Below are 22,199 nucleotides of genomic sequence, written 5' to 3'. Positions count from 1 at the left end.
TTGAATCCATATGATGACACTTTCTTAAAGATGACAGAACTGGTTCAGAGGAGCCCATGGTTTAGCCCAGGAAGCAGGTGCAGGATTCTGCCAAGCTATAGTCTGGAGCCCATTCTCGTGCCCTGTCTGATTCACTACGGAGCTGCAAGAGTAGCATATTTAGTACCTGAAACTCCCGGGCTCTTTAGCTTTTATGTAATACAATGTCATAATACAACACATTTTTTATTATATAGGGTTCATCATTGCCTATAGCATACACACCCATTATGCTGTAAGGGCTATATAGGGTAAGTTTAGGAGTTTTTCTAATGTGACTATACATTTATGTCCGTATTTTTCGCTGCTTTCCAGTACTTTATATTTTATGTTACCCTGCTTTCCAGTTTCCTAATCCCCATTTAGCTTCATCTAATCTGCTGAATAACCTACCACTATATTATGACTCTGTTTTCATTTCTTCAGTTCAATTTGGTAACTTTGAAGGGTTTCAGTTCCTTTACTTTTACTTATTTATTTTTTAAGACAAAGTTTCTCTGTGTAGCCCTGGTTGTCCTGAAATTTTCTCTGTAGACCAGGCTGGCCTTGAGCTCACAGATCTGCTTTCCTTTGCCTCCTGAATGCTGGGGTTAAAGGTATGTATACTACTATGCCTGGCTGGTTTCCAGTTCTTTTAAAATTATATATCTTCTATATCCTCTTAACATATGAATCACAATTATTGTAAAGTCTACCATTTTAAACACCAATATTTGGATATGCCAAGTATCAAATATCTGTTGCTATTTTTTTTCCTTTTTTTTGTTTTTGCTTACTGGTAACACTCATATAGTCTTGTTGCCTGATTTACCTGGTACATTTTACTGACATACTTGAGATCCTGGAAGATGCAGAGGTTTACTGCTCTTGTTTCTCCTGGAAGGGAGGAAAAGGGAGGTCAGTTCATTTGAATCCAACGGGAGAGATCTTTGTAAAGGATGATCTATTTTTAATTTGTAGTTTTTTTCAAGATAGTTTCATGTAGCTCAGGCTGACTTAACTTACTATGTAGCAAAGATGACCTTAAGCATCTAATCCTCTTTCTTCTTTCTTTGCAGATATTTGAAGGATTCCTTCTCCTAATTGCCTTTCTCTCTTCCTTCCTTCCTTCCTTTCCTCCCTCCCTACTTCCCTCCCTCATTTCTTTCTTTTCTTCCTTCCGTCTTTCTCTCCTTCCTTCCTTCTTTCCTCCCTCCCTCCCTTCTTCCTTCCTCCTCCCTTGTTTCTTTCTTTCTTTCTCTCCTTCCTTCCTTCCTCCTTTCTTTCTTTCTCTCCTTCCTCCCCCCTTCCTCCCTCCCTCTCTCTCCCTGTCTCTTTTTGGTTTGTTGTTTCAGTTTGATCATTCACGGCATTGCTCTCAGCCCTGACTGAAGCCTCCTCCTACCCTGTGTCTCTTCTTGCTCATCATCTAAGCTTGACTGCTGTCTAAATGATGCCCATGGCTTGGAGGCTGCTTGTAGACGGACTTCTCCTCCAGGTTCAAGGGCCAGGTGGGTCAGCTCAGTAGCATTCAGGTTACGCAAAGTCTCTGACATCATAGAGAGGCCAGGCCTGCTGCTTCCTTCCTTTCCACTGTTTCTGAATGGTCAGAGCTATACCCCTTGTGCGCTGTGTGCTTAGCATAGCTTGTCTCATTTCTCACAGAAACAGAAGCAATGATGAAACGACCTTCATGTATGTGTGCAGAAGCCAGAGTCTTAGGGGTTTGGTTAGACTCTGTCTACCTCACAGAAACACAAATGCATTTGTTTCTTTGTTATGTTTCTGGCAACACAAAGGCAGAGAACATGTCTGTGTGCATTCCATGCACTAGTCATATACCCAGTGTAACCTAATGTGTGTCAGGATGCAGGCAATAGCAACACTGATTAAAGAAAGCCTCAGGTCCCAGAGATGCTTATGGTTGAAAGTCAGACTACAAGGATTCACTTGGAGCCCTCTGCTTGGCACCAGCACTATCAGCACCTTGCAGGCAGGGAGGGGACACATTCACTCCTCAAGTTATTTAGCTTCTCTTGCAAGGAGGGAGGGGACACATTCACTCCTCAAGTTATTTAGTTTCTCTTTTGGTGCAAGAGAATCTAACCAGGAGCCTTGTGCTAGGTGAGTGCCTCGGTGGTTCCTTGTGGGGCCTGCCTGCCTGCCTGCCTGCCTGCCTCTCTCTCTCTCTCTCTCTCTCTCTCTCTCTCTCTCTCTCTCTCTCTCTCTCTCTCTCTCTCTCTCTCTCTCTCCCTCCTACCTACCATCTACATGTATCATCTATCTATCTATCTATCTATCTATCTATCTATCTATCTATCTATCTATCTATCTGCAGACAGTATTACCATGTAGCCCAGGTTGGCCTCTAGCTCTCCATCCTCCTGTCTGTCTGCTTCCTGAGATTAGAGGCAGGTGCTTCCATCTTGTTTTCAATAAACTGAGTTCTGGATCATCTGTGGTGTGGGATGGGGACTTCCAGGCAATTTCAGGCTACCTTGGTGCCAGTGGCCCTGGGGCATTTCCTGGGGCCTGGGGCCCCACAATGAACTGAGGGATGGACTCGGGAAGCTTCTAAGATCAGAGGAGAGATCTTCAAGTGTGGAAACATTTCCTTAGAAAAAGGTCCCATGCGCTCTCCTCAGACTCTCCAAAGACAAAGCCTTGCTGACTGTTCATCAGCCTTGCCCTGCCGTGCACCAGTTCACCGACCGCTGGGGAACTGTAAGGAGGACTCGCCTTGCATGGCCTGAGCATGGATGGGGCCAGTGCCCAGAGTGCTCCAAGAATTCCCTACAGAGCTTCAATGCTGAGGTGGCTGCCACTCACCAGAGGGCTTTCTGGTGGCCCTCTCAGATGCTCATAGGAAAGCCATGTTATGAGCTGAGTGGCATATCTGTGAGTCTCCTGCTTCTGAGACCACCAAGTGAGGCCTGGGGGTGGCAGGTGAACCCGTGGCAGTTCTCAGGCTCCTCCACCACTGTGATAGGACAGACGAGCGAAGGAGCCTCGGGTCCCTCCAAAAGGTGAGAGGTTATGGGGACCTTCTCCTGCCCAGCCTGCCCCAGGTCCCTCTGCGTCTGGGGTCTGTGGGAGAGGCTCTGACAGTTCAGGACCAGCATGAACACCCCCCCAAAACAGACCAGCAGCAAAAGACATTTATTCATGAACATTGTTCCAAAGTTCAAAGTTCATGAACATTGCTTCCATGAACTTACCATTTCTGCCCCATAAAATTCCCACAGTTATCTTTGTTTCTTAGACACACCCTCAAACAGCCATTCTTCCTCTCTCACACACAGAATTCTCCCTCACACAGAGAATTCTCTCTCACACACATGGAATTATCTCTCACTCAGAAGTCCATATCACACAGAATTCTCTCTCATACAGAATTCTTTCTCACACAAAAGTTTCATTCTCTTTCACACACAGAATTCTCTCTCACACCAGAATTCTCACACACATAATTCTGTCTCACACACAGAACTCTCCTCTCTCTCTCTCTCTCTCCCTCTCTCTCTCTCTCTCTCTCACACACACATACACACACACACACACACACACATACACACACAGAATTCTCTCTCACACACAGAATTCTGTCCCACACATTTTTCCCCTTGTTCTTTTAGGTGCTTAAACCTATTCCTGCCTGGCCTAGGAACTGGAGATCTGGAGCCTGACTCAGTGTCTGTCTCAGGATTCTGAGAAGACCAGCAGCTTCTTAGCTTAGGCATTCTCAGTATGGTTCCCTAGTGGTCAGCCTGGACAGTCAGCCCTGACAAGGTCATTTCCTACACAGGGCATTGTAGATCTTGCTGGCTTCATTCATTATGACTGACCCAGTCTGAGGCTACTACCAAGGATGTAACTGTGGGTTCCACCCCATTGTGGGGAATTCCCAGGAAGGTAGGACACTTGTTCCAGGGCCCCCGAGGAAGGGTCAAGGACAACTCTAGCATAGGTGTTGATTTTGAGGGGAGGTGTTGCCAGAACCAGGAAGATGGGATGTATCACAGAGAAGGACAGAATGAAGATTCCATCCTAATGACAGACAAAGTATTTTGAGAAAATCAGGAACCAGGAGGAACTTGGTCTAGACTGTACCGCCTCGGACTCCTGCCCCCAGGCCAGCTTACCATAAGGAGTCACTCCTCTCTGTTCTGTAAAATGTTCTCCCCTGCCCCTCTCTTCTCAAGACCTATGAGCAGTTCAAGGAGGAGAAAATAGACAACCAAAGCCAAGACGGCCTCCGCCTGGGTATGCATTGTAAACCCTCCAACACCATGCCAAGTGTTGCCCTACTCCACTATGGCTCCTGGGGAGGGTGGCAGAGCACTGTTCCTGGAAGATACAGGCTAGGACATCTCTGAAAATCTCTAACGTCCTCTGAGCTGAGTTTCCCCAGTTGTGGCCCCAGAGACAGTGACATTACTAGACACCGGAACTTTGGACCTTAGACTTTGCCAGTTAGCCAAGGTTAATCAGACAATTGTGGCCAGGGCATGGGTGGAAGTAGTTTAAAACTCCCTGATGTTTCTGGCATTTAACATGCAGGACCAACCCACCAGAGGAGCTTGCTGGCCTGGCTTTAACCCCTTGGTTACTGGAAGTGGGCAGTTGTGATGATTGGGAATGTGGTCAGGTTGAGACAGTGACTATTTAGTAACTCTTCCTGAAGAATCCCAGAGTCTGGTGACAGGCACACAGTGGCTAACAAGACACAGCAATGGCAGCCTGGAAGCTTTTGAGAGTCCCAGGGAACTCATGCTCGGGAGAGGAGGAGCAGGACTGTTGGCAGCAGGGACTGCAAGCAACAGCCACACAGCACTTCTTATCACATAGGTCTGGGCTTTTGAGGCATAGTTGACATGCAATAAAGTGCACATATTTAAAGTACACAATGTGTAAAAATATCACGATGAAACCCCTTTGTGTGTGTGTGTATGTGTGTATGAGGGGAGGGGAGTAGGCATGCTTGTGTGTGAAGGCCAGAGGAGGGCGTCAGGTGAACTGCTCTGTCTCTCTGTCTGCCTAATTCTCTTGGGACAGGGATTCTCCCTGAACCTGGAGCTAGGCTGGCAGATGGAAAACCTCAGTGATCCTCCTGGCCCCTTCCTTACAACAATGGGGTTACAGGCACATGTGTTCCATGCCCAGTTTTCCCCATGGCTTCTGGAGATTTGAACTCAGAGCCTCATACTTGCACAGCAAGTGTCCTTACTTGCTGAACCATCTTTCTAGCTGGAAACCTATTATTTTGTACTAAAAGGTAAAACAAATAATACAATAGGATATGTTTTGACACATGGAAATCCTTTAAAACCATCACAACAATTAAAAAGATGAACAAATCTATTCTTTTTAAAATAATTTATTTAACTTTACTTTATATACATTGGTATAAAGGTGTCAGATCCCCTGGAACTAGAGTGGCAGACAGTTGTAAGCTGCCATGTGGGTGCTTGGAACTGAACCCAGGTCCTCTGGAAGAGCAGCCAGTGCTCTTAAGTGCATCTTTCCAGCCCCCTGAACAAATCTATTCTTTTTTTTCCTCTTCTTCTTGGTTTTTTTGAGACAGAGATTTCTCTGTGTGGTCCTAGCTGTCCTGGAACTTGTTCTGTAGACCAGGATGACTTCCAACTCAGAGATCCACATGCCTCTGCCTCTGGAGTGCTGGGACTAAAGGTGTGCGATACCAGTGACCTACTCAGATTTCTTTTTGACTCTCATGCTGCCTTCTGCTTGTCCCATCCCTAAGTGACCACTGGCCCATTTTCTGCCATCATAGTGATGGAGAATGTCCTTCTGTATGCTGTGAATACATGTTTCTGTTATTGATTGATGAATAAAGCTGCTTTGGCCAATGGACAGGCAGGATTTAGCCAGGCACGAAGTCCAAACAGGAATAGAGAAAGGTAGTAGGCAGAGTCAAAGAGATGCCATGTAGCTGCCAAGGAAGCAAGAGACCCGGGCATCACTGGTAAGCCAAGATTAATAAAAATGGGCTGTCTCGACCACCCTCGACCAGCAAGAATGATGTGGCAACGAGGAATCTTCTTCTCACAGTTTATTCGGGTACTTGCTTACAGGGAGTGGCCCCGACCCCAGGGAGTCGGGGCTTAATATACTCAGCGATAGCCAATCAACTACACCCAGGTGGCACGCTAGGATAGGTTGTCACCAAGCAGATCTAGAAGGGTATGTGGCCTCACTCCTAATAAGGAGTTGTTTACTTACTGAGAGCACTCGCTGGCGGAATGCGGAAACCAGCGCCATCTTATGGGCGTGGTGCTCTGCAGCTCCCAACAATGGGCTAATAATTAGAGCTAGCCAATAAGAAGCCTGAGCCATCATCCAAACAGTTTATAGTTAATATAAGCCCCTGTGTGTTTATTTGGGACTAAACGGCTATGGGACCAGGCAGGACAGAAACTTCCGTCTACATCATAGATTTGTTTTCATTTCTAGAGCTGTATGTAGAGGTGACTCCTTTCACATCCGCAGAGCGCATTTCATGACGTGGCTGCTACGTCATGAGCACTCCTTTGTAGATGAGGGTGAGAGAGGCACAGAGAAGTTTATTCATCTGCCTGAAGTGGCTTGCTTGACCAGTGAGGGCTCGAGTCCTAACCACCTTATGGAGGACAAGGAGCCAAATCACAGGGAGGTCTCAGAGGCTTCTTGGGACCTGCTGTCCCCTGCCAGAGGTTAATGTAGAGTCAGGAAGGTTTGTGGGAAAGAGAAAGGCCAGAATTATGAAGCTAGTGATGCGAGTGGGGGGTAGCAACCAGGGTGGATTCAGCTGGAGCAAGCCTGGGCAAGGGCCAATAAACGCTCAGATCCAAACCCTACCTGCCCTAGTTAGGGTTACTACTGCTGTGATAAAACACCATGAGCAAACCAACTTGGGGAGGAAAGGGTTTATTTGGATTACACTTCCACATCACTGTTCATCACTGAAGGAAGTCAGGGTAGGAACCCAAAACAGACAGGAACCTGGAGGCAGGAGCTGATGCAGAGGCTGTGGAGGGGTGCTGTTTATTGGCTTGCTGTCCCTGACTTGCTCAGCCTGCTTTCTTATAGAACCCAGGACTACCAGCCCAGGGATGGCTCCACCCACATGGGCTGGACCCTCTTCCATGGATCACTAATTGAGAAAATGTCCCACAAGCCTGCCTACAGGATCTCATGGAGGCTTTTTCTCAGCTGAGGCTCCCTCCTCTCAGACGGAGGTTTTCTGTTCCACTATGGAGGAGCTTGGGATCTGCTCTCCACCGGGGGTGGGCTTGAGGCAGGGGACTTGAGACCAAGTTGAGTGGAGGGCAGTTGTGACCTCAAAGACCCCTTTGGATTCAGCCTGATTGAGTTGAGAGAACTGGTACTTGTGTACAGACTTTGACCCTTGATCCTAGGGGTTAAAGGTGTTTGGAGCTTTCAGAGGGTCAGCTCAGAGCAGGGCATGGCCGTGCTGTCTCCACAGACATCAACACACCCTTCTGAGACGCCCCCCTCACTCCCCTGCATCCTTCCAACACCTCTGCCTGTGGCATTGGCTGAAGAGGAGTAAAGCATTTAGACCTGCCTTGGGGATCCCCAGGGAACTGTATCTAGGGAACGCCTGGAAGATCTGGGCTTTAAGAAGTACCTGGGAGCATAGCCACGTAGTCACAGAGAACTTACATGAGGCTGCTGCTCCCAGCCCCCCCTGTTATGACCACCAACAGTAAACAGCAAAACCCAAAACAATAAATACCGACAAGAGGGCACTAACAATGACGGCTTTACCTAGCTAAGCGGCTGCGGTGGGGGGCCTGGTGGTAAGTAACAGGAAAGGACTGTAAATCACACTTGGAGACATGATCGATACACAGCGTACTTGACCCAACTCTCACCCGGAGCACATGTGCCAGGAGCCCCAAGCAACAGTGTGGGGGGCCTCTCCAGGCTTTGCTGGCACCAGGGAGAGGGAGCCCTGTTTGGAACACAGGGTCACAGCTAGCTCTGCTGGTAGCTTGCTGAGCAACGGCAGACTGGTTGCTGGTCTCTCTGAGCTTCCTTCTCTGGTGTCGTGAAACAGTAGGCACCTATATTCTTAGACTCCCAGTTCCATATGCTCTACTCTGGGGGTGAATGACAGTTCTGCCAAGACCCCAGCTGGCCAGTGACAGGAAGGCAGCAATGCACAGTACGGGGAGCAATTTTACTGGAAAGATGAGAGGAAATTGCATCTTTAATAATTCACCGGCCGGTTTGGAGAGAGGCAGGTTGGCGGGCTGCGGAGCCGCCAGGCGATCCCAGCTTCGGTTCCTGGAAATCCGCTGGCTCCAGAGCCTGCCCAAGAGGCCCGGGGCCTCCATCTCCTCCTGGCTGAGGGACAGCAGGAGCCGACAGAGTCTAGACCAGGGTGAGAGGTTAAAACACAGCCATCCCGGGAACCCGCTAGATTGATATCCCCAGCAAAAAGGAGCCAAAAGAATCGATACGGCAGCCCAGGCGGGCAGCCAAGCTGGACCCAGCCTGGTGGAGTCCTGGTAGAGGAGGGTCCCAAGACTCAGCCAGCAGACTGGGGTGAGGGGCTTCCCTTTCTACACTCCCAGAATGAGGAGGGGCCATAGGCAGGTGAGGATCGGTGCTATGCTGGACAGCCAGTCCAGCTTGGGAGGTGGAGGACAAGGACATGCTGCCCAATGTCCTTGGTGGGTGCCACCTTGGCCCTTCCTTCCCTCCTGGGCTGTCATAGGAGAAAACCTTCAGATAATTGTCACAGGCATGTTAGCATGTAGCCAGAGACAGAAAGCAGGTGAGGAAGAGAGGGAACTAGAAGAGGCCCAGAGGATAAACAGCCCAGGACATGTGAAGACACCAGAGGACACACTAGCCAGATTCCGGTCCCTCTGCAGCCTGTGCCACTGGTCCTTCCTAGCATGTATCTTCCTGGATGTGTCCCTTCCTTCTGAGTGTTACCTGCAAGTCAAGAGGTATCTGAGGTCCTGGCTGTCTTTATTAGCTAGAGGGCTAGAGAATCTTAGGTAACTAACTTGGAATTTCAAAGCCTTCCTAGGTATGCATGTCAGTGTAAGTGCAAACCCGGTGCAGAGAGGGGGGATGCCAAGGGAGATCAGATGGGGTTTGAGAGGATGTGGGGGCCACAGTGTTTTGGGCAGAACATCTCTTCTTCATCCCACCCCTCCCCCAAGATCAACAGGGGGGACGAAAGGGTCTCAGAACACAGCTCGAAAAGCAACAACACTAACTTCCTCTGATGTTTAGGGAACTGGAAAGCAGTGAAAAACACTCACCCAACGTGATGGCCCAAGCCTGCAATTTCAGGAGGTAGGAGGCAGATGGACCTCAAATGTGAGGCCACCTTGGGCTGCATAGCAAGATCATATCTGCAAGCAACCAAGACAGCAAGCAGACAGGCAAGCAAGCAAAAACAAACAACCAACCCCCCAATGGACCAAAAGAAGCATCACTCTCACAAACAACTGACTGGCTGCCACGGAGCCGGGGACGGACTCTGCTCTGCTGGTTGACAAGCCAGTGCTCTTTGCACGCATCCCAGGACCCTAAGGGCCCTCTTGCTCACTCTCTGATGAGGGGACAGACAGTGTGACCATGAGGCTGTTTGTTGCTCAAGTCAGCAGTGCTAAGAATCATCTTGAATCACTGGTCCTTGTCCACGCCAGGCCTGTGAGTATTGCCTTCTTCCTGGGAAAAGTGTGGTCGGCCCACTCACCAGCCTTGTGGCCTGCCCAGTCACACCTAGTCATATGACTAACTCTGAGTGGATCCAGCATTTTGGGAACTTACTACGGGTCAGAAATCAGGCAAGAATGCTTCTAAGTTAGATGAATTAGCTGTTAAAACCACCTGTTCACAGAGCAGGGTGTGGTGGCACTGGTCTATATTCCCAGCACCGGGGAAGCTAAGACAGCAAAACCTGGAATTTGAGGACAGCATGGGCTACAGAGAGAGACCCTGTTTCAAATGGCCACCACTATGACAAAAATGTCCATCTATGCTGCAAAGCTCACGGCCTTTGTAAGAATGCTCCTCAGGCTCTCATCCAGGGCCTGTGTGTTCCTTGACAAAAGGTTCTGACAAGTTCGATGTAATAGTTTCTCAGGCCACAACAATGACGGTGATGATGAGGGTGTTGGGATGAGAGGAGAGGCAGGAGAAGTGTAAAACAGATTCAGTAATCAAACAAGCAGAGCAGATGGGGCACACCTTGATAATCTCTGGGGCTGACCCTGGGTTAGAGGCCACTGTGTTAATTAGGGTTTTGGAAAGGATGCTGGGCCTTCAAGAAAGGGTGAAACATGCAGTATCAGAAAATCAGGGTGCAAATCAGAAACAAAAGACAACAAGAAAGCTTCATAGTTTAAAAAGGTCTGTTAGTCACATGATCATCTCCGGGGGACAGGTGCCTGGGCAGGAGAGGGCTCACACGTGTGAAGATCAGAACCCACAGACTCCTGGGCCATCTTTCTTCCCAGTCAAGATGCCTCCTGCCTGGAGAGTTAAGTAGCTTCCCGATGCTTCTCACCATCTGTCTCCCTTTTGACTGCTCCTTTATGCTATGGGAAGGATTTGGGGTCTTTCCTGGGCCAACACAAGAGCAACCCTGCTGTTTGTCCACAGCCTTGGGAGCACCGATAATGAAACGTGGGACACAGACCTGGGGCTTTCAGCTTGTTACCTGTAGTTCCATGGCAGAAGTTAGTTACCCACAGGAAAACCCCAGTGCCTTTCTTTTCTGTCTATAGCGTCACCCTTCCTGTCCCTTGCCAACCTCTTCAGAAGGGCATTTCTCTGTTCCTCTAGACTGAGTACATGCCTGCTCCTGACTGGGCCCTGAGCCTCTCAATCGCCCAGTGTGTTCACCTTGGGGTTACTTGGTGAACTGTGTATTCTGTTGGGCCTCCAGAGGAGCCAAGAGCCCTACCAGAGCCCCTCGCTGTGACCTGGGAGCTGAGGGGGTTGGAGTGAGCTGGCTGCCTTGTATCAGGAAGTGAGGAATAAGGACTAAAAGAGGCTTCTAGAACCTTGGACATGATGCCTCCCACCGAGCACAGCTTGTTCTCAGGGACTCTGCTCCCCCACTCGAAAAACAGGCAGTGGATCCCATACGGCCCCTTTTCAACTCACCTTAGAGGGACCGTCATCTGAAGCCCTATGCACAGTCTTGTATTTAACAAGGAAATGGTGAAGCCAGGCTTGGCGGTGCACACCTCCAACCCCAACACTCAGGAGGCAGAGGCAGGAAGACTGCACTAGACCTTTTCCCAGAGTGACTCCAAATCTCACTGGTGAGTAGTGAGACTGACACTTGTGTGGCCTGAGTGGAAACTGCAGGTCTTGAGTGTCTGCTGTGGAACTTGCCACGGTTGGCTTATCCACAGCAAGTCCACCGGGAGGACAGGGTTCTGCGTGTGTGAATGCCTTTAAAGGTCGGCTGCCAAGTGCTTCAGCAGCACTTGGGTTGTAAGGGGGAAGTTTGTCGCCCGTTTTCTAGCTGGCTTTCCTCATGCAGACTTGACGGTTGCTGGGACTCCCCCTGGCTTATCACCTGGTAGAGAGGGGCTGTCTTTTCTCCCTAGGCTGGGCAAGCCCCATAGTGTCACCAGGACCTGAGTCAGGCATTGACTGTCTATCACAAGTATACCATTGTGCTTGCACCAGGCCTGTGGGATTATGGCTGTGGTCTGGTACCCTCTTCTGCCTGGGAGGTGAAGGTCATTTGAGAGTCCTGGGGACAGGTAATGGAGCTCAGAAGCAGGCATTTTGGTGGTTGAATTCATCACACATAGACCCCTCTATGCATCAGGGCAGCTGTGGAATCCTGGCCATAGTCATCTGTCCTTCAGAGCCAATCATCCCAGACTCTGGGGGCTCCTATGAATTCCCTAAGACCAAGAGTGCTCAGGACCATGCCTGGGATACAGGGGTGCCCAGTGAATGAAGAGATTGATGAGGATAGAGACCCATGCGAGGGGACACTGGTTTCCTCATGTGGCTGCTGTGAGCTGTTCTCTTAACCCTCTGCCCGCCTTAAGTCACCCTAAAACCAATCGACAGCCAGGCAAGGCAGAGCTCCTAGCTCAGGGAATTTACCTACACAGGGCTGATGTACCCCTAGGCTTAGTACTGTGCTGCTATGAGGCTTAGCCTCAAATTCACATTGGAATTCTAACCCCTAATATGGTAACATTTGGAGGTGTATCTTTTGGGGGGCCATTATGTCAACAATTGCCTTATGAAGGGAGTTAGTGTCCTTACAAAAGCCTCCTCCTCTGCCTATGTGGGTGCCCTGAGAAGTTGGTAGTTCCTCCTCAGGCAGGCTCAGAGAGGTATTGACTCAGTCTGAGCAATGTCCTCTCCAGGTACCCATGCTTCTCTGGGCCTGCCTGGGGAAGGATGAAGAGAAGGATGCTACCCAAGAAGTTATGAAGAGGCAGTGTTCCCATGCTTCTCACAGAAGAATACTACTACTACTACTAGTACTAGTATTACTACTTCTACAGAGTTTCTCTGTGTAGTCCTGACTGTCCTGGAACTCACTTTGTAGACCAGGCTGGCCTTGAACTCACTGAGATCCACCTGCCTTTGCCTCCAGAGTGCTGGAATTAAAGATATGTAACACCAGGCCTGGCTGAGTCTCCAGCTTCTTACAAAAAGTCATTGCCAAATGCTATGGGGACATTTCCTGGGATGGGGTGGGTCTAGGTTCTGGTTACATTTGCAGCCAACCAAAGCTATCTATCACAAAAGTAATTTTCTTCAGGAAATTCCACCACCCTGGCTCAGCCTCAGAGCCTCACTTTTAGATACAAGAAGTCCCATTCCTTTGCTGACATTATCTTGAGTGAGCCCTTTCCCAACCTCTTCAGACCCTAGAGCCTGTCCTTGCCCTGGATGGCAGCCAGTGAGGACTGTCCTCAGCAGCTCATGGTCTGGGCACTTCTGAGACTGCTACCTGTACCAGCTGAGGCACAAAGGCTTAGGGAAAGATTACCACTGCCGAGCTCAATACAGAGGAGAAAGACTCGGGACCCTTTTGGTTTTTGGTATCATTTATTAATTTTTTTTTAACCCACTTGTAGTTTGGGTTCAGCTGGGAAGCAGGACATACAGATGGAGGGTAGGGATGGTGCGAGCAGGATTGGCCCATAGCTTTGGCGGGAGTTCCAGACCCTGCTCCAGGGAGGTAGCTCCTGTTGTCAGGCCCCCAGCTGGTTCAGGTGAGGCCCCAGATGTTCTGGTGCAAGTGTCCAGAGCAGGGGAGAGTTCTACACTCTCCCTCCCACCTCCTCAGTCAGGTTTCCTAACACAGTGCCAGGCCACTGAGGGACATCACGCCATGGGCAGGCCTGAGTGTCTGGGACAAGGGACACTCACTGGCTGGCTTCTGATGCCAGATAACAGCCTAGGACGTGGCTATCCAGAGGCTGCCGTCTAGAGTGGCCCCTAAGGAGCTGCTTTTCTTGGCTCCTGGGCTGTGGGCTCTGTCCCTGCAGCTGCCCTGGGTGCAAACAGTGGTATACTTCCCACCCCCCACCCGTCAGACAAAATAAAATAAAATACAATAAAAATTAGAATAAATACCAACTGGGTCAACATTTACATTTACACAGATGGACAGGATGATTCCCAAACTTTGAAGGGTTACAGACTGGATAAGGAAGAATGCATGGATGAAGGTGGTTTGGGGAGCACATGCTCCCCATGCTTGATGGTGAGGCTCCTGGCCTTGTCCAGGGGGAGGTTGGGAGCCCTGCAGGAGCTGTGTGGTCCCAGAGCTTAGGCAATATGGCCAGTTCATGAAGAGGACAGTGACAAGCAGGACACTTGAGAGGAAAACAAGGACCAACTCATCCTGACAGGCGGGGGAGCCTGAAAAGGCTCAATAGCAGATCATCATGGCCAGATAGGACAGCATAAGCCCAAGAGAGGCGACAGCCAGATATCTAGCTTTGCCTCCTGTTGGTTCATTCAGAGGTGGGCTTTGATAAGCTGTCCCTCTGGTGGCAGAGGGGCTCTGGCCTGGGGAGAGGTCAGGGGTCTGTGGGTGCCTGCATTTCCCCACTTCCTGCCTGAGTCGTCTCCCACAGGAAGCTACTCAGACTTGGAGATTTTAGGCTTTACTGTTGTTTCTTTAAAAAATAAAAAAAAAAAAGCTTTCTTTCCGTGTCTGAAAAAGTAGCAGGGATCTGAATTTAAAACAAACAGCAAACAAACGGCTGGAAGTGTCATATCAGGATGGGCCGGGAAGTGCTTTCAAGCAACTAGGCAAACGGTAAGTCTGGAGCCACCGGGACACAACATGTAATTAAAAATATATTTATATATGTATACATATTTATATCTTGCATCTTCATACTGGTCCTCAAGGCCCTAGAAGGGGCTGCTCTTGAGGCAAGACCCCCCAGCAGGCCATTAAGAAGGAGCTGCATTAGATCTGTGGTACCCACAAAGCCACAGTCTTCGTCTACACAGTGTTTGGGAGCCCTGTGTGGAGCCTACTCTGCGAACCCAATGAGGAGCCTGGGAGACCTCCCTACTCCTGTGACTCGAACCCTACCTTCAGCCTCTTTTTTCCTCATGATTCTGCTTCATTCTTAGCAGATGCTGATGTACACACACACACACACACACACACACACACACACACCACCCCCGCTTTCTTTCACAAACACCCACCCACTCACACACACAAGTCACACTCACACACCCCGCCCTATAGACACCTGGGAAGCAGGCCCATGCAAGCGCACCTGTGGCTCCCTGAAACTTAAGGAAGCAGGTGTCTGAGGACCTGGGCTGCCCAACTGTACAAGAGCATGATTTCCCTGGTGTCTTCTCAACTCCCTGCTCTTCCCTCACCACCACCTGTGGGGCTTGCCGTGTCCCTGGGCTCCAGGCTCAGCCTAAGGGCTGGAATGGGAGTCGGGGCGGCTAAGAAGCAGAGAAAAGAAGGAACGAGGGGGGAGGGGGAGAGGAAAGAGATCAGAGCTGGGGTAGCCATTGGTCTCCACACCTTCTTCCCAGCAGGTCCTTTTGAGCCCCCATCTTGGGACCAGAAGATTTCAGTTGAGGACAGGCAGAGAGAACTGGGGACTCTCCCTCGCCCACTTCCCTTTCTGCTCTTCTGGATGTGGGACAATTACAGTCCTCACTTTCATTCTAGCTGATTTGAACTAGGAAGCCTCAAGAGCCGTGGTACTCAGCCTCCTATGCTGTGACCCTTTAACACAGTCCCTTGTGTTGGCGTGACCCCAACCATAAAGTTATTTTCGTTGCTACTTCATAACTGTAATTTTTCTACTGTTATGAATCGTAACGTAATGTAAATATCTGATATGTGACTCCTGTGAAAGGGTCATTCAACCCCCAAAGGGGGCTCGAACCACAGTTTGAGAACCCCTGCTCAAGAGTCTCCAACATGGCCTAGGGCATGACCAATCCCAGTAAAAGGAGCAAAATGGGAAGCCACTGGGCTTGGACACATGTTCTGGGTGATCATCAAAATGTGGGTTCCTGCTTGCCAGAGATGAGGCAGAGCACTCACCAGTCACCACACGGAGACTAGCCTCTTGGACTTAGCCACATCCTCCTCTCTAGTTACAGAAGCAGTTGCTCCCAGGGACCAAAGCCGTTCAAGAAATCCTAGCTTTGTTTCTAGCCTGCCTGGTCACCTACCAAATGGCCCCAGTCAAGACCCAAGGAGGCTGCTGTAGGTCTTGCCTGGGATGAGGTGAGGGCGAGGACACAGTCCATGAATGAGGCTCCAAGACCCACGAAGCCAGCAGTGGGCTCTTCCGCCAGCAGTTGCTTGGAACAAGACTTGCATTTGGTTTTAATTTGCCAGCTTCATTTCTGGCCCTGCTCACCATAACAGGGGCCAGGGCGGGTCCTAAGGCAGTCCAGGGGACAGTATCAGCCCTTTGGAAGCTAGCAGTGGACAAGAACAGAGGCACTGCAGGACAGGGGCCCAGGAACACAGGATTCCAGTGGAGACCCCCATTGGGGCAGAAGTTTCCAATTACTAGCTGGCTACTGGCAAGCTGTTTGTGGCTAGATTGTTTCCACAGGGGGCAGGGTTTGATCCCCCACTAATCAGGGGGTCTGTGAGGGGGCGATGGGGCGATCACATTGAGGGCATTTTTACTGAGAAGAGAGACCTCGAAGCATTGACTTTTGAAATAACAAAATAAAAGGGTGCAAGCGGAGCTGTGAGTCCCAGCTCCCTTCTCTGCCTGAGGGAGCAGCCGGCCCTGGGGCTGGAGGCTGAAGGGAGGAGGAGCTGAATTCAGTTAGGAGGGTGAAGCTCGAAGGTGAGAGTGGGGGGGGGGGCCGTGGGGAAGCCTCGTCCCAGCTCCACTGGGGCTGACAAAGGCTGTCAATTATGGGCGGCTGGTGGGGACCGTGCCTGCCTTTGTCCTCCCAGACATCTGCTACACGTTGCCTGCTGCCAGTTGGCGACTGCGGCTGACAGCACGTGGGAACAATGAGCAGCCGTCTCGACCCACTTTTCAGCCTTCAGCAGTGCTGGCTGACCCAAGCGGTGGCCAGAGGTGTGGGAGGCTGAGAGGCAGCTGGAGACACTGAGGAGTGGCAGAGATTCCTCCCATAAGACTCTGTGGGGGAGGGGGCGGGAGGCAGGGGAGGGGGGCGGGGAGGACTACAGCTGAGGAGAGCAAGGGCGGGTGACCAGCAGGACAAAGAGACACACATGCGCAGGCTGGGGAGCTGCGTGGGGGAGCTCTTCTGAGGGACGCGATCCCCTCCTCCGCTGGTTCCAGACTGGCCACTGCTGTTGCCTGCCCCCCTGCTCATTTCTTTTTCCCGCCAGGGCCACCCCTGTCCTTTCGCCTGTCCATCTGGCCCTGTGCGCCAGGGCCCCAGCTGCCCGTGGGCTGCCCGCCAGGCCCCTCTGACTGTCAGGCTGTCAGTTTCTGGATGGTCCTGTTGTAGTACTGCGTGATGGGGGGTGTCAGAGGGTTCCAGCTGTTGGCGTGGAGCTCGATGACCTCCAGGAGCAGGGACCGGGTTAACATGGACTCTGAGGGGCACAGCATCTTATCTCGAGCGCTGGCTAGGAGCTCCGTCATCATCTCAGGCAGCTGCTCCTCCAGAAGCCGGCCTGTGCTTTGTAGCTGTGGGTGAAAAGTGTGGTCAGGATGGGACTTGGACTCCATAATATGCACCCCCCCCCAATCCTTGGCTAGGTAGGCTGAAGACAAGGACCAAAAAGATCTGGATTGTCCTAGGGACATGCAGATCCAGGCAGGAATAGCCAACGGTGAGATGCTAAATTTAACAACCATCTGCCAGCAGGAATGCTGGGAGCCAGGATATTGCCTGCTGCCCAGGCCTGACATCAACTCATTAGGAACTCACCTCTTGTGTCTTTACCCCAGAACCTCACCTCCTGCAGGAAGCCTTCCCTGACTACACTTAGCCCCTCACTTGACCCCATGGTCTGCTCCCTAGGACGATTAGGTATCTCTGTGGTCATTTCCATTCGCCAGGCATTTCTCTGGAAACAGGTTAGTGATCAGTATCTATGTGTGTCTGTGTGGGACAGGAGGGGACATAGGGTCCCCTTTCTAACTCCAAACCTACCTCTAGCTACAGAACTGACCTCTGCCCACATTAGTGATAATAGGTAGGAGAGAGATATGAACTGAAGTAGAAGGCCAGTCAGGCAATCTTGAAATCGAGAGAGAGAGAGAGAGAGAGAGAGAGAGAGAGAGAGAGAGAGAGAGAGAGAGAGAGAGAGAGAGAGAGAGAGAGAGAGAGAGAGAGAGAGAGAGAGACCTGGCTAGGAGAAGCAGGCCCCTTCCCATATAAACTGAAGCCTCATTGCCGCTGTACCCTGGCCTTATCCTAGATTTTTCTAGGCTCCACTTTTCCCATACAGCCTTTCCTGACCTCTGTGACCCACTCTGAACTCTCTCTCTTTGTAATGTGAATATCCCGGCTAGAAACATTTGGGCCTGGCCACAGATGAGGATCTCTCACTACAACTCTTCCTATACATTTCTCAGTCACTGTGCATGCACCAGACTTGAAGCCATCTGAAGGAATGGACCTTGTCCTATCTTTCCCAAGCACCATACAAGTGTCTGTCTAGCTGGAACCCAACACATAAACTTCATGACCATCCCATCCAACCAAGGCTGCTGTTGCAGGCTCCTGGCACAAAGCTCCTGGGGAATGGCCTTTGCAACCTGGACAGACCACCTGAACATACAATATGCTCACTGGCATGGACAGACTGAGTCCCATGCTAGAAGGCCCCTTCTTTGTGTGCCTCCCTGAGTGACCCTGGGCTATTTGTAGAGGGCAAGGAACTGCCCCGGAACCCAGCCAGCCTTGGAAGGAAGATTCCAGAAGTTTTAGTGTTCAGTGGCTGCACCTTTGAGCTCAGGAGCCTTCCAAGAGACTAAGCCAATGCAGGTGATTCAGTCAAGCATTCGGCACCTTCTCCTAATCACATGCCATAGAAGTGAAGGGACATCTTCGGGGGCAGCAGGTCACCTGCAAACTCTTAAAGTCATTAGTGTGGCATGCCTGATCCAAATAGCAGGAGGTCTTGGGACAGGGGAGTGGACAGTGCCAGTTGGTGTTGATTCCTCTAGAGAATGATGCATGCCTGGTTCCCCAGACATCCCTGGGCCAGCGGCTGCTGGACTGGTAAACATGTGACACGGTTTCCCCCAGCTGTGAGGCCTGAGGGCACATGGATATGGGGTTAGGCCTTCTGTGCCCACAGCTCACCTCCATGGAGCAGCAGAGGACAGCGTCTTCCTTCACATCCTGAGACTGCAAGAGCTACAGAAAAGAGGACAGAAAAGAAAACAGGCTGAACATCAGCTGCTAGCCTGACAGGTGGACCACCATCCTGCTCACTTCTGACCCAGCTTTGATACCGTCGATGACCAAGCTCGCCACTGACTCGGGAGCCAGGGCTCGGCTATGGGAGGGAGTCTGGCCATCAAACTTTCTTCTCCACTGGTGCATCATTTCAAGCTCAAAGCCACCAGCTGTGACTCATCCACAAGGAGTGCTTTTTAACCAACGCCATGGCTAGGCTTCCTTGACCACATCCCACCACATTTTCCTCTACCTATCCAAACTGTCCACTCAACGTCTCTCTTTGGAAACTGACACAACTCGTCTAACATAAAATTTACCATTTTTTGAGACAAGAAGCTCATGTAGCCCAAGCTGGCCTTGAACTTGTCACATAACTGAGTTGACCTCTAATTCCTGATACCCCTGCCTCTACTGCCTAAGTTTTGGGATCAGAGGTGTGCATCACCATATCTTGACTTTTTTCTATTTGAGACAGGATTTCATACTATAGCACAGGGTGGCTTCAAACTAGTCATCCTCCTGCCTCAGCCTCCCCAGTACTGAGATCACAGGTGCGGAAGCTACATGTGACTCACATTCAGCATTTTCAGTCTATAATTGCACACCTCACATGTATCTCGGTTCCAGTTCCGCTCTCTGCAATTTTGTCCCTGGAGACGCTAGGCCACCCTGTAACCACAGACCTCACTGTCTTACCCTACTCAGGCCCCGCCCACACATGACAGCCTGGTGTGTAGCTGATTGCCTCTATCTACTCCCACTGACATCTCTGTGGCCCTTGACATCTGTATCTTCTTCCTCTATCAGAAATGAAGTCAATAAGCTCAGTGCCTAATTTGTCCACAGTTGTCCCCAGGCCCTGACACGGGTGCTAAGTAAATAGGAAATATGTGCCAATGAGAGTCTTTGGAGCTGGGCGGTGGTGGCGCATGACTTAAATCCCAGCACTTGGGAGGCAGAGGCAGGCAGATCTCTGTGAGTTCAAGGTCAGCCTGGTCTGCAGAGCGAGTTCCAGGACTCCAGGACTGGCTCATAGCTACAGAGAAACCCTATCTCGGAAAAATCAAACAAATAGACAAATAAACAAACAAAAAAGAAAAAGAGTCTTTAGGAGGAAGGAAGAAGGCCGGCCCAGCTGGCAGTGTCAGTAGGAGGTAAAACAAGGACCCTGCCTTCAGGGCAGAGGGGAGCACCCAGCCTCAGGAAGGTAACAGTGAGGGGGACGTGAACAGGACACTCCCACACACCTCCCTCGACAGGAGGGACCTGGCGCCGAACTACAACTGGGCATGGTGACACACACCTGTGATATTAGCACTCGCTGCGGCAAGGAAATGTTGAGTTTGGGCTACGCAGTGAGAGTCTACCTCAAAACATACAAAAACTGCAAACCAAATCGATGCAGAAATTACAGCCAGGTGGTCATGGAGCACACCTTTGATCCCAGCACTCAGGAGGCAGAGGCAGGCAGATCTCTGTGAGTTCAAGGTCAACCTGGTCTATAGAGTGAGTTCCAGGACAGCTAAGGGCTGTTACATGGAGAAACCCTGTCTCAAACAAAACAAAAAAGAAATTACAAAAATTAAGTAAAGTTCTATAGAAATTACAAGGAAGGCAAAAGGTGAGGTTTCTAGGGTCGAGAACTGGAGACTGGCGGGGGGGGTGGGGGGTTGGCCACCGTGTAGAGAGGAGGAGAAACTGGTCTGGAGGCAAGATAGTCTGGCTCTTCAAGAGAAGGCTGTTGTGGTAGCAACAGGTTCCTCACAGTACACGCAGGTGTGTACTTGGGTCATGTTTGGCCCTGATAACAGCTTCTTTGGGCCTGAAGTATTTCCCCTCAAGAGTACACCAGGTTTAGTGACAAGAGAGGTAATGTTCTAGGAAAGGCCTCCAAGAGCCAGGGCCAGAGCAGCAACTGATACTTTGACGCATGCTGTCTCTACCCCTGGAAAGAGGCCTTCCTCACTTCCGGCACCGCTGCAGGGCAAGCCTCATGCAGCTTGAAGGTCTGGCTGCAGAGAGCTTTGTCCCCTGAGCCAACAGCTCATTCTCATTTCTTCTGCCACCCAGGGCCTGCCCGCCTGCCTTTGGCCTTCTGTGACTGGATGAGGTTCTGCTGTCTGCCCATAGTCCTTCCTTTACTCCTGTATTCTACGTGACTGTACTGGGTTCTGGGCTCCCTACAGACCTCAGTACCACTTCTACTTTGGCAGGGCCCGTGTCCCTCCCAAGCAGAGCCGTGGGAGGGTGCTTTCTGCCAAACTTATCTCTTACTTGGCTATTGGGAAAGTCTGTGCTAAGCCAAAAACCACAATGTCTGATAGGCTCTGCTGCACAGGCCTGCTGGGCTTTCTCAAGGAAGTTACCGAGGGCTGTCCCTCTCGTTCTCCTGTCCTCTCTGTGGCTGCATACAGTACAGAGAGCACATGAAAGAGAGGCAGGGGCGATGGCTCAGCTGGCAAGCGCTTGCCTTGCAAGCCTGAGGACCTGAGCTGGATCCCCAGAATCTGTGTAAAAAGGCCAAGTTTGATGGGGGCACGCATGGCATCTCACCCTAGGAGGCAGAGACAGAAGCTGGGGTTCAATGGCCTACTGGTCTAACTTAATTAGTGAGCTCCAGGTTCACTTAAAGAACGTGCCTCAAAAGTTACGGAAGAAGACACCTGACATTGACCTCTGACCTGCTCACCCCTTAGATGAAGACGGGCTTCTTGATGCTACCTGCTGAACCTAGATCCTTTAGTGATGACTGCAGAAGGAACTCCTTCAGCCTCCTCCTTTGACCTCTGAGGGCAGCTTGCTCAACTCTGTAGATTGCCAGGAAGTCCCCACTTGCTGCTTTTTGTGGTAACAAGAGGCTCGCCTGCTCATTTGGTGATGGCTACTTCACTGGAACCTCTTTGCGTATAACCCCCCAGGTTGCCTAGACCCATCAGTGGCTCCCTAGTATCCATTGTAAGGATTCAGGCATTATGCTGGCCTGCCCCTGTTACCTGGCAGAATGCAGTACTCTGGTCAGCCCAGGGTTCCATGAGTACTAGTCTGCATACAGGTGCAAAGGACCCCTTTAAAAGAAATTTGCGGGGCTGGAGAGATGGCTCAGAGGTTAAGAGCATTGGCTGCTCTTCCAGAGGTCCTGAGTTCAATTCCCAGCAACCACATGGTGACTCACAACCATCTGTAATGAGATCTAGCACCCTCTTCTGTCCTATGGGCATACAGACAGATGCTGTATACTAAATAAATAAATCTAAAAAATAAAAAAAAAGAAATAAAAGAAATTTGCA

General features: G+C 50.5%; 1 protein-coding gene across 3 annotated transcripts in view; it reads right to left on the bottom strand.

Moving 5' to 3' along the window:
- Positions 1–13,085: 13,085 nt before the first annotated feature.
- The window catches only part of Ctif (cap binding complex dependent translation initiation factor), a 240,336-nt gene continuing 231,222 nt past the window's right edge, over positions 13,086–22,199 (bottom strand). For all 3 annotated transcript variants that reach the window (XM_013118055.3, XM_013118056.3, XM_005076456.4), the window contains exons 11-12: positions 18,814–18,867; positions 13,086–17,186 (exon numbers count right to left, since the gene is read on the bottom strand). In XM_013118055.3, the coding sequence (XP_012973509.1) occupies positions 16,971–17,186; positions 18,814–18,867 (270 nt within the window). In that variant the 3' untranslated portion in view covers positions 13,086–16,970. The remainder of the gene's footprint in view (positions 17,187–18,813; positions 18,868–22,199) is intronic.

This window comes from Mesocricetus auratus, unplaced genomic scaffold (genome assembly GCF_017639785.1).
Source record: "Mesocricetus auratus isolate SY011 unplaced genomic scaffold, BCM_Maur_2.0 Super-Scaffold_6730, whole genome shotgun sequence".
Classification (NCBI taxonomy): domain Eukaryota; kingdom Metazoa; phylum Chordata; class Mammalia; order Rodentia; family Cricetidae; genus Mesocricetus; species Mesocricetus auratus.
This window is presented reverse-complemented; position numbering and strand designations above follow the sequence as displayed.